The 16,012-nt window shown below is 39.5% G+C and overlaps 1 protein-coding gene across 1 annotated transcript in view; it reads right to left on the bottom strand.

The window, feature by feature from the left end:
* Positions 1-16,012, bottom strand: part of LOC133664492 (protocadherin-17-like) — a 59,434-nt gene that overhangs the window by 29,778 nt on the left and 13,644 nt on the right. The window contains exons 2-3 of the mRNA XM_062069158.1: positions 15,606-15,664; positions 15,258-15,427 (exon numbers count right to left, since the gene is read on the bottom strand). Coding sequence (XP_061925142.1) covers positions 15,258-15,427; positions 15,606-15,664 — 229 coding nt within the window. The remainder of the gene's footprint in view (positions 1-15,257; positions 15,428-15,605; positions 15,665-16,012) is intronic.

The following is a 16,012-nucleotide window of genomic DNA, read 5'->3' as shown; positions in this document are numbered from 1 at the left end:
GGCCAAGCCCAACTCCTGAAAAACAACCCCACACCCTAATTCCTCCTCCAGCAAATTTTACACTCGGCACAACGCAGTCCGAAATGTAGCGTTCTCCTGGCAACCTCCAAACCCAGACTCGTCCATCAGATTCCCAGATGGAAAAGCGTGATTCATCACTCCAGAGAAGGCGTCTCCACTGCTCTAGAGTTCAGTGGCGATGTGCTTTACACCACTGCATCCGGCGCTCTGCATTGGACTTGGTGATGTATGGCTTAGATGAAGCTGCTCGGCCTTGGAAACCCATTCCATGAAGCTCTCTGCGTACTGTACGTGGGCTAATTGGAAGGTCACATGAAGTTTGTAGCTCTGTAGCAACTGACTGTGCTGAAAGTCTGCAACCTCTTTGCACTATGCGCTTCAGCATCCGCTGACCCCTCTCTGTCAGTTTACGTGGCCTACCACTTCGTGGCTGAGTTGCTGTTGTTCCCCAACTCTTCCATTTTCTTATAATAAAGCCGACAGTTGACTTTGGAATATTTAGAAGCGAGGAAATTTTCACGACTGGATTTGTTGCACAGGTGGCATCCTATGACAGTTCCACGCTGGAAATCACTGAGCTCCTGAGAGCGGCCCATTCTTTCACAAATGTTTGTAGAAACAGTCTCCATGCCTATGTGCATGATTTTATAAACCTGTGGCCGGGCCAAGTGAATAGGACACCTGATTCTCATCATTTGGATGGGTGGCCAAATACTTTTGGCAATGTAGTGTATATGGTGATGTAAAGGGGGTTTTCCAAGTAAAGTTAGTTATCTACCCATTACTAAAAAACTAATTGATATTATGGAAAATGACTACTTGGTTAATTTTAGGAGCAAAATACATGAAAACTTTTTAGGGACATTTTGGTCATTTGTACCAATTATTGTTTCTTGTCTTACTAAAAAGGCTGCACATAAGTGGCGTAATAGTATGTCATAATCAAGATGTAAAACTGCATATATGTTGCACTTAAGAGTTTGCATCTCAATGAATTATAACATTTGGAAAAAGTTTTTTTATTTGTCATGTATTTCAGTCGTTCAATTCAAAAAGTTAATCCCCACACAGTGTGCAATAGTTTGAGAATGTATCACTTAATGTCTTATTGTGCAGCTAATAGTTCAGTATCTCCTTCAAATGTGATTACTCTGCAAAGTGTTCGATATTGTAAACTACTGGTGTCTACACTATAATCAGAAAATTAACTGCAAAGGCTTGCTGAGCTTTTAAATTGTCTCTTAGTCTGAGGGTGACTCAGGAAATTAACTTTGGCCTGATGTTGAAATATTTTGAGATGTACTTGCATTTTGTCATAATTTCTAAACTATGGTTAAAAAAGGGGCTTTCAACTGATCACAGGTTTTTATTTGTGTATTATGTTACTGTATCATATTTGTGTTACTATTTTTTTGTATTTGGAATCTGAATAATTCCGGAAAATTTGAAATTAAACCACAAGGGCATGCCTGGGATTTTTATAAACAATATTACCTTCCTTCATACTTCTTCTAAACGAGTCGTTTGGAATTTGCCCCAATTGCTGAGTTACAATCAATCAATCCGGGTTTCAGGTGATGGTCTAGAGCAGGGGGGTTCAAACGCAAATGCGAGCCTCCGCGAGACGGCACAAGTTCAATAAACAATGGCGTGTAGCTGTGTATTCATATCATATAACAATACCCCGGGGTCTGATAGCTGCCATATTGTTGCCATCTGGTGGCCAACCTAATTACCTCAGCCATTAATTATACTTGCAAGTGCAATGGCACAGCATTTATTTATATGGGCCTGTCAAGAAGTTTGGACACCCCTGGTCTAGAGTCCCATTAGGCTACTGTTTATTTACCGGTACCAGTGCAGATTTTGGCATATTTAGAAAGGTCTAGAGCAGTGGTTCTCAAACTTTTTTTGTCATCCCCCACTTTGGACAAGGGGGAGTTTTCAAGCCCCACCTGCCCCCATCGCCCCAACAGAACGCTAATGCCAAGCTTAACATTTTCAAATGTATTGAACATCAAGTAACATCAAGTTGTATACATTCAAACTCAATAACATAAAATAACATCAAGTTCAATAATACATAAAATAACTGTGCAGCTGTGGTATAACTTGCATCAAGTTCAATATCAAATAAAATAACTTGCATCAAGTTCAATAAGAAGTAAAACAAAAGTGTTATAACTTGCATCAAGTTCAATAATAAATCAAAAAAGTGTTATAACTTGCATCAAGTTCAATAATAAATCAAAAAAAGTGTTATAACTTGCATCAAGTTCAATAATAAATCAAATAACTTGCATCAAGTTCAATCATAAATAAAACAAAGGTGTTATAACTTGCATCAAGTTCAATAATAAATCAAAAAAAGTGTTATAACTTGCATCAAGTTCAATAATAAATCAAAAAAAGTGTTATAACTTGCATCAAGTTCAATTATAAATCAAATAACTTGCATCAAGTTCAATCATAAATAAAACAAAAGTGTTATAACTTGCATCAAGTTCAATAATAAATAAAAAAAAGTGTTATAACTTGCATCAAGTTCAATAATAAATAAATAAAAGTGTTATAACTTGCATCAAGTTTAATAATAAATCAAATAAAAGTGTTATAACTTGCATCAAGTTCAATAATAAATCAAATAACTTGCATCAAGTTCAATAATAAATAAAAATAAAAGTGCCACTTTGCAATCTTTGCAAAAAAAAAAGGAGGAGCTAATGCATTTGGCAAGACAGGGCAAGTGAACATGAGTTTTACAGTACTCCAGCATTAGTGGCTGCAATGAGCCTGTTTTGCACTGCACAGCTTTTCAAATTGGGGTTGCAGGCTTGACACTGCCGCTGTTAAAACCTCATTGAGTTCGGGGCTGAGCTGCCTTGACGCGAGTGCTTCCCGGTCAATGACACAGTGTGTCCAATGCGCATTTGGCGCAACCCTCTTTATTAGAGCCTGCAGCCCGCTTCTTGACTTTGCCATGGTCTGTGCGCCATCAGAGCAAAAGCCCACACAGTTTTCCCATTTAAGGTCGTGTTCTTTGAGGAAACTGTCCATTATATTGAACAGCTCATTAGCAGTGGCTCTATTTTTTATGTATTTGCAAAACGGCAAATCCTCGCACAGTGACTCGCCATTTACAAAGCTTCCGCTTAGCCCCGCCCCCATTAGTTTACTGTTGCTATGTCTGCCAAACTTTCGCTCCTACCTAGCAATGTAAAGCCTACAGGAAAAATAAGTAATTTACATTTATTTATGTAGCGGATTTCCCAGACAGAATCACAAAGTGATTTACAGTGTGTATAGAAAATGAAAGCATAATAAAAAAAAATAATCTAAGAATATAATTTAAAAAAATAAAATAATTAAAGTTAAATTTCCTCCCGTTCCTCGCGCCCCACCTGTCATGTCTCTATTCCCCACCAGTGGGGCGCGCCCCACACTTTGAGAAACGCTGGTCTAGAGGCAAATATTTTTTTATTTTTCATAAAGAAATACAACCATGTGTGCTTACGGACTGTATCCCTGCAGACTGTATGGATCTATATTGATATATAATCTGTATATTGTGTTTTTTATGTTGATTTAATTTAAAAAAACATTTTCTTGTGCGGCCCGGTACCAATCGTACCGGTCCGCGGTCCGGTGGTTGGGGACCACTGCTCTAGAAAACGCGTCTCCACTGTTCTAGAGTCCAGTGGCGACGTGCTTTACACCACTGCATCCCACGCTTTGTATTGGAATTGGTGATGTATGGCTTAGATATAGCTGCTCGGCCATGGAAACCTAGCTCTATGTGTACTGTGCGTGGGCTAATTGGAAGGTCACATGAAATTTGGAGCTCTGTAGCAACTGACTGTGCAGAAAGTCGGCGACCTCTTTGCACTATGCGCTTCACCATCCGCTGACCCCTCTGTCAGTTTAGGTGGCCTACCACTTGGTGGCTGACTTGCTGTTGTTCCCAAACTCTTCACTTTTCTTATAATAAAGTTGACTTTGGAATATTTAGGAGCGAGGAAATTTCACGACTGGATTTGTTGCACAGGTGGCATCCTATGACAGTTCCATGCTGGAAATCACTGAGCTCCTGAGAGCAGCCCATTATTTCACAAATGTTTGTAGAAACAGTCTCCATACCTAAGTGCTTGATTTTATACACCGGGCCAAGTGATTAGGACACCTGATTGTCATTATTTGGATGGGTGGCCAAATAGTTTTGGCAATATAGTGTATGTCTTCAGTTGTTTCTATGCTGTGATGTTCATATTTAGTCTTATTATTTAGCTATATATGTCCCTGTTGTTCAGCAATGTTTGCTAGGAATATCAAGATTCAGTATATGCTGTTGAGCTTAAGAGAGATTTATTTTCATCTAGTTTATTAATACTATTAAAGATATTTTCTTATTACTAACAAAAAGCATTAAATATGTTATAATGTGGTCGTCCGTGTCAAATAAAGCGCTTACTTTCCTGCAAAACAACAACTACTAAGCTTTTAGTTTCTGCTATGAAAATTGACACGCAAATACGGTGGATTGGACCAACAATCCCAATATTTATTACTGGGACTTAACATAACGTTAGTTTATTTGCACAACCGGGTCTTGGTGGTTATATTTAGGCATATAAACCACAAAAGGACACAAATGAATGGGATGTCCTTACTTTATGTTTAGTTCTGCTCTAAAACATTTACAGCTGTGGTCAGAAGATAAGACCTTCTGAAAGTTCTGTGGTCAGATGAAACAAAAATTGAGCGGTTTGGTGAGACCTTTAATCCCAGGGACACCACTCCTACCGTCAAGCATGGTGGTGGTAGTATTATGCTCTGGGCCTGTTTTGCTGCCAATGGAACTGGTGCTTTACAGAGAGTAAATGGGACAATGAAAAAGGAGGATTACCTCCAAATTCTTCAGAACAACCTAAAATCATCAACCCGGAGGTTGGGTCTTGGGCGCAGTTGGGTGTTCCAACAGGACAATGACCCCACACACACGTCAAAAGCGGTAAAGGAATGGCTAAATCAGGCTAGAATTAAGGTTTTAGAATGGCCTTCCCAAAGTCCTGAATTAAACGTGTGGACAATGCTGAAGAAACAAGTCCATGTTTGGTTGGGGGAGCAGCACCAGCAAAAGGGACTCAAACCGGATTGATAAACTGATCCGGAAAGCCGGCCAAACTATTGGCACGCAGTTGGAGGCGTTTTTGTCAGTGAGGGACAGGAGGACACTGGACAAACTGCTTGCCATCATGGACAATCCTGCCCACCCACTCCACCTGACAATTAAGGGACAGCGGAGCTCATACTCCAACAGGCTCCTTCAACTTCCTTCCCGCACTGTGCGATTCAAGAACTCCTTCATTCCGTACTCCATCCAGCTGTATAATCACTCGCCATACAGCAATAGATGACATCTTCCTATTACCTGACACCTGACATGTTAGCTACTTCTCTTTGTTTATAATGTTTATAATGTCTATCTTCTATTTCCTGCTGGACCTACTCTCTATTTTATGCTGCTGCTGTCATATATACTGTATATACTGTAATATTGTACATGGTCATTGGTGTATATTGTATATATGTTATAGACATAATATAATATATCTGTATATAAATTATTCTGTACACATATTATGTATATATTCGTATATATGCTAGATTTTTTTTTATAGCTTTTTTAGTCTATTTATACCTGCATTGTCCTTTCCATCCTTACACTTTCCATCATTGTAACTGAGCTACTGTGTTGAACAATTTCCCTTGTGGATCATTAAAGTTTGTCTAAGTCTAAGTCTAATGTCAGAAAACCAACACATTTAGCTGAACTGCACCAATTTTGTTAAGAGGAGTGATCAAAAATTCAACCAGAAGCTTGTGGATGGCTACCAAAAGCGCCTTATTGCAGTGAAACTTCCCAAGGGACATGTAACCAAATATTAACATTGTTGTATGTATACTTTTGACGCAGCAGATTTGGTCATATTTTCAGTAGACCCATAATAAATTAATCAAAGAACCAAACTTCATGAATGTGACCAACAACTATGTGCTCCAATCACTCTATCACAAAAAAATAAGAGTTGTAGAAAAAATGGGAAGCTCAGGACAGCCATGACCTTATGTTCTTTACAAGTGTATGTAAACTTTTGACCACGACTGTACATATATAGAGAATAACCTCGATTGCATCATAGAAAGTTTTTTCAAACAAATCTAATGTTCGAACAAACATTTTACAAAGTGATTCCTGCAGACACAAGCATCATATTCCACAAAATGATGAAAGTGATATTTTTAAGAGCCATTTCCTTCGACACCTTCTTTTTTCCCCCCTGACTTTATTACCTTCATGAACCACTTCTTTTGGGACTATATGAAAGCTCTTTCCTATCTCTCTATTTGAACGACTGGAACAGCCAAGGACAGAACAGCAATACAGTATTTTCTGCTCAAACTCTACATCACTCTTACTTGTTTGAATACTACGGTCAAGCTGCTTCAAAATACGTAGCATTTACTCTCCAAGTTGAGATATGTATAAGGCTTCCTGCTTTGGATGGCAATGCATTTCATTCAAAACATATTCACCTGCTGTCATGAATCAGAAGCCCAAAAAAAGAGGCCACAACTAACTTGGTCACACATTATAACCCTTCTGTCCATTAATTTAGTAATATATTACATTTATGTGAGCATTATTTTTAAAATCAGTGCACATTTACAGGGAGTCCAGGAAACAACAGTTGTTTTTTATAACCGCCTGTGTATATTATATGCTCCTTTCATGGACACCCTTGAGTCAATAATTCCATGTTCAATCGTTAAATAAGGTTTAAAAACAAGACTTCATGTAATGCTTTTCTTACGACAACGTTTTTGTGTGGAGTTTTTGAAAAACCTTTTCAAATTCACCAAAATGATTCCCGAGCGCGGCCACCGCTGCTGCTCACTGCTCCCCTCACCTCCCAGGGGGATGGGTCAAATGCAGAGGCTAATTTCACCACACCTAGTGTGTGTGTGTGTGTGTGACTATCAGTGGTACTTTAACTTTAACTTTAAAAAAGCTTTGTTTTTCAGGACAAAAACCTTTGTTTACATGCATGTGAAAATTTAGATTATTTTTTTTTTCATTATATTTTGCGATGCAGGGAGTTAACCCTTTATCTTTAAGGTGATAAGTGATTGATGTTCCAGAAAACACTGACTACGCTTCAAGTGGTTTGAAATTTGTGCAAAAGACTTCTGTAGCTATGCAACATAAACACACACACACACACACACACACACACACACACACACACACACACACACACACACACACACACACACACACACACACACACACACACACACACACACACACACACACACACACACACACACACACACACACACACTCACGCAGTGCAGCAGAGTTTGGTGCCAAAGTACCATATGTCCCGACAAGAAATCTGCGTTCAAAGAACTCCGGCTTATTAGTGATTCCCAGAGCCAAAAAAAAAAGTCTGCGGGCTATAGAGCGTTTTCTATTCGGGCTCCAGTACTCTGGAATGCCCTCCCGGTAACAGTTAGAGATGCTACCTCAGTAGAAGCATTTAAGTCCCATCTTAAAACTCATTTGTATAATCTAGCCTTTAAATAGACCCCCCCTTTTTTAGACCAGTTGATCTGCCGTTTCTTTTCTTCTCTCCTCTTCTCCCCTGTCCCTTGCGAGGGGGAGTTGCATAGGTCCGGTGGCCATGGATGAAGTGCTGGCTGTCCAGAGCCGGGACCCCGGGTGGACCACTAGCCTGTGCATCGGTTGGGGACATCTCTGCGCTGCTGACCCGTCTCCGCTCGGGATGGTTTCCTGTTGGCCCCGCTGTGGACTGGACTCCCGCTGATGTGTTGGATCCACTGTGGACTGGACTTTCACAATGTTATGTCAGACCCACTCGACATCCGTTGCTTTCGGTCTCCCCTAGAGGGGGGGGGGTTACCCACATATGCGGTCCTCTCCAAGGTTTCTCATAGTCATTCACCGACGTCCCACTGGGGTGAGTTTTTCCTTGCCCGTATGTGGGCTCTGTACCGAGGATGTCGTTGTGGCTTGTACAGCCCTTTGAGACACTTGTGATTTAGGGCTATATAAATAAACATTGATTGATTGATTGATTGATTGAAAGTACTTGTAAGCAGAAATGCATTTGCTTTACATCTTGTCAATTTTGGTGCATTAAAGTGTAATTTGCTTGACGTTTGTTACAAGTTCAAAACGATCGCAATGCTAATTTCCGTTAGCCTGTCAAAGGGCTTGTCCGTTTAGTGTTAGCATTAAGCTAGCGGCGTAAGAGCCAAATTTTGCATTGCTTTTTTTAGTCTATGCAAACTGAATTGTTGCTTGAACATGATTATTACGTGTATGTGCACTTCATGTGTATATATTCATGTACTTTCCTTTGTGTCCTTAGTTTACAGCGGGGGTCAGCAACCCGCGGCTCTCGTGCCGCATGCGACTCTTTATTGCCGCCCCAGTGGCTCCCAGGAGCATTTTTACAAAAGGATTGGAAATGGAAAAAGATGGGAGGGGAAAAATAATTATTTGGTTTTAGTATGTTTTTGTTTGAGGAGAAACATGACACAAACCTTCCCAAATGTTAGAAAGCCCACTGTTTAATATGTTTGTGTGTATGCGTCACTGATGAGAGTATTTGGTGAACATCGTTTTTTCCTACTCATTTCGGCGGTTCTTGAACTCACCATAGTGTGGACTGTGACGCAACAGTTTGTTTACATGTCAAATCTTCCACTCCTCCTTTGTCTCATTTTGTCCACCAAAGGTTTTATGCTGTGCGTTTGATTGATTGATTGAAACTTTTATTAGTACATTGCACAGTACAGTACATATTCCGTACAATTGACCACTAAATGGTAACACCCGAATAAGTTTTTCAACATGTTTAAGTCCACGTTAATCAATTCATGGCGTGAATGTTGATGTTATTGACTTGTTGGAGGTCTAATCAGGCATATTTGGTCAGTGCATGACTGCAAGCTAATCAATGCTAAAATGCTATTTAGGCTAGCTGTATGTACATATTGCATCATTGTGCCTCATTTGTAGGTATATTTGAGCTAATTTAATATCCTTTACTTTTATCCTTTTTGTATATCATTTAGTTATGCATGTCTCATGACATCTTATCTGTATGTAATATTGGCTGCATTTCAGATAGTTGTTCCAGACCACAGCAAAGATTGGAATAAATCCATTAGAAGAAGACAGCCTGCCATTTCCCTTAACTTGGACACACACATCTATACCTTTGGCCATTAAAAGCCAGTAATTTCCAGGAGTTACAGTATCTCACCTTCTGAGTAGCCTCTGATTTACTAATGTTTTCTAATGTAGTAAAAATGTGTAGAATAAAAATTACATTTCAACATTTCTGTCAACAAAGATTTGCTTCAGCCTGCGACGCATAGTCATTTTGATAGTAGGCTATTATAGCTAATATAGACACTTATGTCATATGTTGCCTACATTATAAGACTTATATACAGCTTTTCATTTTTTGCGGCTCCAGACAGATGTGTTTTTTGTATTTTTGGTCCAATATGGCTTTTTCAACAATTTTGGTTGCCGACCCCTGGTTTACAGGAATTTAATTGTGGAGACTATCAATAAACAACCTCAAGTTGGTAGATTTGTCATTTCTAATTTAAAAGGGAACTACACTTTGTTGTTTAATGTTCATCTATCGCTCACAATTAATATGAAAGACATGACGACGGATGCATTTTTTCATGCATTCTAACTCGCAAATAAACATTAAAAAAAGTCAATGGGAGGTCTTCAATTCCGCCCATAAAACACAATTTAAAAAAACATCCAAACTTGACTTGAATATTAACCATGTATTAGTGTTCTTGCTGTTATAAGCGCTAACACAGACAGACTTTTTAGAGCGACACTCTGATCAAGAGATTATGTGCCAATGTTGGCATCATTGATTGGTAAGATGCTTCCTCGATTCTTTTGCTGGTGAAAAGTTATTGTAGATCATAAATCATGTCTCTCACCTGGAAAGTAGCAGTAGAAGCAGAAATTAAACTCAACATGCGGTGTGACTTTAGAGGCTATATATATATATATATATATATAATATATATATATATATATATATATATATATATATATATATATATATATATATATATATATATATATATATATATATATATATATATATATATGTATATGTATATATATTTATATATATATATATATGTATATGTATATATATTTATATATATATATATATATTTATGTATTTATTTATATATATATATATATATATATATATATATATATATATATATATATATATATATATATATATATATATATATATATATATATATATATATATATATATATATATATATATATATATATATATATATATATTATACATAGATAGATAGATAGATATTAGGGCTGTCGACCTTACCGGTATCGGTACCAAAATTATTTCGATACTTTTCGGTACTTTGATACTTTTCTAAATAAAGGGGACCACAAAAAACTGCATTATTGGCTTTATTTTAACAAAAAATATTACAATACCTTAAACATATCTTTTTATTGCAACTTTGTCCTTAAATAAAATAGTGAACCTACGAGACAACTTGTCTTTTATTAGTAAGTAAGCTAACAGAGGCTCCTAATTTAGCTGCTGACTTATGCTGTAACATATTATGTCATTTATCATTCTATTAATTTGTTAACATTATTAAGAAAAACTGGTAGAAAATGAATTATTAATTTACTTGTTCATTTACTGTTAGGAATAGTCAAACATGCTTCACTACACACCGTAGCTCACCGGCGTCACAATGTAAACAAACGCCATTGGTGGATCTACACCTAACATCCACTGTAATGATACCAAGTACAAGAGGATATCTAGTCGATACTACTATGATTACATCAATATGTTTTGGCATCACAACATCTTCTTTTGTTTTTAAAATAATTATATTATGTTTATGGATTCAGTAAATATGTCCCTGGACACATGAGGACTTTGAATATGACCAATGTATGATCCTGTAACTACTTTGTATCGGATTGATTCCCAAATTTGTGGTATCATCCAAAACTAATGTAAAGCATCCAAACAACAAAAGAATAAGTGATTATTACATTTGAACAGAAGTGTCGATAGAACATGTTAAAAGAGAAAGTAAGCAGATATTAACAGTAAATGAACAAGTCGATTCATAATTCATTTTCTACCACTTGTCCTTAATAACGTTGACAAAATAATAGAATGGGAAATGATATGTTACTGCATATGTCAGCCTTTGTTTGTTTACTTACTACTAAAAGACAAGTTGTCTTGTATGTTCAGTATTTTATTTAAGGACAACATTGCAATAAGAAACATACGTTTAATGTACCCTAAGATTTTTTTGTTCAAATAAAGCCAATAATGCAAATTTTTGGTACCGGTACCAAAATATTGGTATCGGGACAACACTCATTTATATATATATATATATATATATATATATATATATATATATATATATATATATATATATATATATATATATATATATATATATATATATATATATATATATATATATATATATATATATATATATATACTGTATATCAGTGGCGTGCGGTGAGGCAGCAGTTAATGGGTTATGTTTAAAAGCTCATACCAGCATTCTTCCCTGCTTGGCACTCAGCATCAAGGTTTGGAATTGGGGGTTAAATCACCAAAAATTATTCCCAGGCACGGCGCCGCTGCTGCCCACTGCTCCCCTCACCTCCCAGGGGGTGAACAAGGGGATGGTCAAATGCAGAGAACACATTTCACCACACCTAGTGTGTGTGTGACAATCATTGGTATACTTAACTTTACACTTACAAACTGTAGCACACAAAAAAGCACATTTAATTTAAAAAAACGTTATTATGGTCTTACCTTTACTTATAAGTGCGGGAGCAGTGGTGTTTGTGTTGGAGGAGTTGTAAATGAATGAAATATGAAATCCGCACTGCATTCTGCAGGTGTACCTAATGTTGTGTCCCTGTTCACGGCTCCTCCGGTGCGCCGCGCGAGCATTGTTGTTTTTGCACTTTTTGGCTTCTTGTTAAGTGACTTTTTTTGGGTGGATTCGGTCTTGCACGTGGAGGGTTTGGGTGTGGGCTTTGGTTGGTGTGGCGCTCCCGTCGGGCGGTGCATTCTGCGGCGGAGCTGCTTGGCACCAGGAGGCGGGGTTATGAGACGAGCCTCCAGTTTTATGATCGCTCAGCACAAGAGATACGTTACACACATACAGTTGTTGACAAAATACACTGTACATTATATACCTCAGCTAACTAAACTATGGAAATGTATAATATAATTCATATAGCAATACAGTCTCACTGCACAGCAGGCCAGCAGTTAGCCGAGTCATTGCGCACAATCCATGTTGAGGCACAAATCAGTGACGTGCCTCAACTGGCTGCTGATCGCCGCACCGTCTCTTCTCAGTATTTGAACGGCAAATGTGAAAATAAAAATAAAAATAATCTAAAACTGGTGAAGTTAAATGGAAAATAACTTTAGTATAATCACTGGATACATATAACAATTTAATTAATTTTTTTTCTTTTTCCTTTTTTTTTTCTTTCCATGATGGCAGGTGAGGCCCCGCCTCCCCTGCCTCTAGTGACTGCACGCCACTGCTGTGTATATATATATATATATATATATATATATATATATATATATATATATATATATATATATATATATATATATATATATATATATATATATATATATATATATATAACCACATGACCTTTTCAACCTACTACCAAGTAAAGCAGCCCCTGTTATTAATCGCCACCACTCGACATCACCCTTATCTTACAGGCGCCACACTGGCGCCGCCACGTACAGTAAATATTCTGTCAACGTGCTTGTGCAAGACATCTCTTTCAATATCTCGCTGTATGATTGAACCTGCGCTCAATCACTTTCAAGAAATGTGCTGCAAAAAATTGTGATTGAATTTACACCTCCCACGGAGACAAGCGAGGTCTGCCATAATTCCCCACAGCGCGCGCACATGGACAGAGGAGGGATTCACACTCTCTCTCTCTCTCTCTCTCTCTCTCTCTCTGGCGGCCTCAAGAGTGTTTCTGTCCGTGCCCTCTCGAGCCCGCCGCGTACAGGCAGTTCATAGCGATGTAAATGGCGTGGAAAGTAGCGCATTGGGGCTCGATGACCAGAGCCGTTCTCCTCCAAGGCTCGTACAAGCAAATGAAAGCCATCGCCTCCTCACTCAAGCCCGCCGTTATCCTTTATCTCACCTGCGAGGCTCGCTCTCATATTTGCTGTTTGTCTGCGCTACGGCTAAATATATCAATCCCGAGCAGGTCGGGCGGGTCACAAAAAAGCTTGGCAATCATTTGTGATTACACTCTTGGCAGTCATTTCAGTCCTAATTAAACTTTAATATTACTATTTTTAGTTGTAAACCAAACCAATAATAACTTACAGGCACTTTAAGGCGCAAACGGTGCAGGCACCCGAAAAACACTATATTGCCAAAAGTATTTGGCCAACCATCCAAATGATAAGAATCAGGTGTATAAAATCAAGCACTTTAGGCATGGAGACTGTTTCTACATACATTTGTGAAAGAATGGGCCGCTCTCAGGAGCTCAGTGATTTCCAGCGTGGAACTGTCATAGGATGCCACTTGAGCAACAAATCCAGTCGTGAAATTTCCTCGCTCCTAAATGTTCCAAAGTCAACTGTCGGCTTTATTATAAGAAAATGGAAGAGTTTGGGAACAACAGCAACTCAGCCACCAAGTGTTAGGCCATGAAAACTGACAGAGAGGGGTCAGCGGATGCTGAAGCGCATAGTGCAAAGACTTTCTGCACAGTCAGTTGCTACAGAGCTCCAAACTTCATGTGACCTTCCAATTAGCCCACGTACAGTACGCAGAGAGCTTCATGGAATGGGTTTCCACGGCCCAGCAGCTGCATCTAAGCCATACATCACCAAGTCCAATGCAAAGCGCGGGATGCAGTGGTGTAAAGCACGTCGCCACTGGACTCTAGAGCAGTGGAGACGCCTTCTCTGGAGTGATGAATCACGCTTTTCCATCTGGCAATCTGATGGACGAGTCTGGGTTTGGAAGTTGCCAGGAGAACGCTACATTTCGGACTGCATTGTGCCGAGTGTGAAATTTGGTGGAGGAGGAATTATGGTGTGGAGTTGTTTTTCAGGAGTTAGTTCCAGTGAAAGGAACTTTGAATGCTCCAGGATACCAAAACATTTTGGACAATTCCATGCTCCCAACCTTGTGGGAATAGTTTGGAGCGGGCCTCTTCCTCTTCCAACATGACTGTGCACCAGTGCACAAAGCAAGGTCCATAAAGACATGGATGACAGAGAACTTGACTGGCCTGCACAGAGTCCTGACCTGAACCCGATAGAACACGTTTGGGATGAATTAAAACGGAGACAGAGAGCCAGGCCTTTTCGACCAACATCAGTGCGTGAACCCACCAATGCGCTTTTGGAAAAATGGCAGAAAATTCCTATGAACACACTCCCCAACCTTGTGGACAGCCTTCCCGGAAGAGTTGAAGCTGTAACAGCTGCAAAAGGTGGGCCGACATCATATTGAACCCTATGGGTTAGGAATGGGATGGCACTTCAAGTTCATATGTGAGTCAAGGCAGGTGGCCAAATACTTTTGGCAATATAGTGTACCTGTCGCTGTCTATCCTGCTTTCTTGTCCCTGTCATGTTAAGTCGAGGCATGCATGAAGCGTGATCAAAAGACGCACACTTTGCAATGCATATGAGGGTTTTTTTGATGGTGAAATGAGGTGCAGCGTGTTTGAACATTCCGTCTTCACACGGCGGAGACCTTTTATCCTCTCTAAAGCACGCCTTTACCTTTCACTCTGCGATACAAGCTCAGGGCGCCTGACATGTAAAGCCAGCAGCCGCAGCCCCCCACCCCCCAAAAAAATATATAAAAAAAGCGGCACCGATTTACCACCTGCATGTTAAATGTTTGTCTACCTTGGCTGTGCCCAGAGCCAGACGAGGCTGCACTTAAACGCCGGCGAGGCCCAGCACATAAAATATAAACAACGTGCGCCGCAGGAGACCGCCGAGGCATCTTGACGACGTCGGGAGGAGTCCACTCACCCTGCTCAAAAGGCTGCCCATTAACTGATGTGGCTTTCATCTTGAGGGCCTCCCTGGCAGACGTGTCACACTGGGAGCCTCTATTAGTATCCTGGTCACTATCAGCCTGGTCGCTATCACCATGGCCACTGTCTCGCAGGCTCGCTCGCTCTGCATCCTTAAATGTAGAGCTGCGGCAAGAGAAAAGAGGAGAAAAGGAGAAGGAGAGGGAAAAAAACGAAAAAAAAAAAAAAACATAAGTTGCCATTCTCTGTGCGAGCGCCACTGTTTGATATCCGGGCGAGCTTGATACTGGGATGAAGGAGCTCAAAAGATGCGGTCAAAAAGTGTCTGCATGCGAGCTCTTACCTTTGAACAAACGGCTGCCTGCTGCCAGCATAATTGGGCTCCGAGGGGAAGTTTTCAGTCTGGAAATGACATGAAAAATGTTTTTTTTTTATTAAAACAAAACAAATCCAGAGGGCTTCTTCATACTGTTTTTGATAACCTCTCTCGCACGGAAACCCTGTAAAACGGCCGAATCAAAGTTGCAACTGAATGCCCGGAAAACACGCCAGACTGTGTTTACTTTCGCTCAGCGCGGTCAAATAACCTCATTTTTAAGGTGCGACGTGTATATAACTCCTCTGACCACGCCGATCGCCTCCAACAGATTTGGGGAAATGAAGGGCGCAAGGCCACCCCAGCATAGGCGCCGATGCTTCAGGGCCCGAGCACCCACGTGGGATTGATGGCAAATTATTAGTCACCACCAA

The sequence above is a fragment of the Entelurus aequoreus genome, linkage group LG14 (genome assembly GCF_033978785.1).
Source record: "Entelurus aequoreus isolate RoL-2023_Sb linkage group LG14, RoL_Eaeq_v1.1, whole genome shotgun sequence".
In the NCBI taxonomy this organism is placed as follows: domain Eukaryota; kingdom Metazoa; phylum Chordata; class Actinopteri; order Syngnathiformes; family Syngnathidae; genus Entelurus; species Entelurus aequoreus.
Note: the sequence above shows the minus strand (reverse complement) of the source record. Positions and strands in the feature narration are given on the sequence as shown.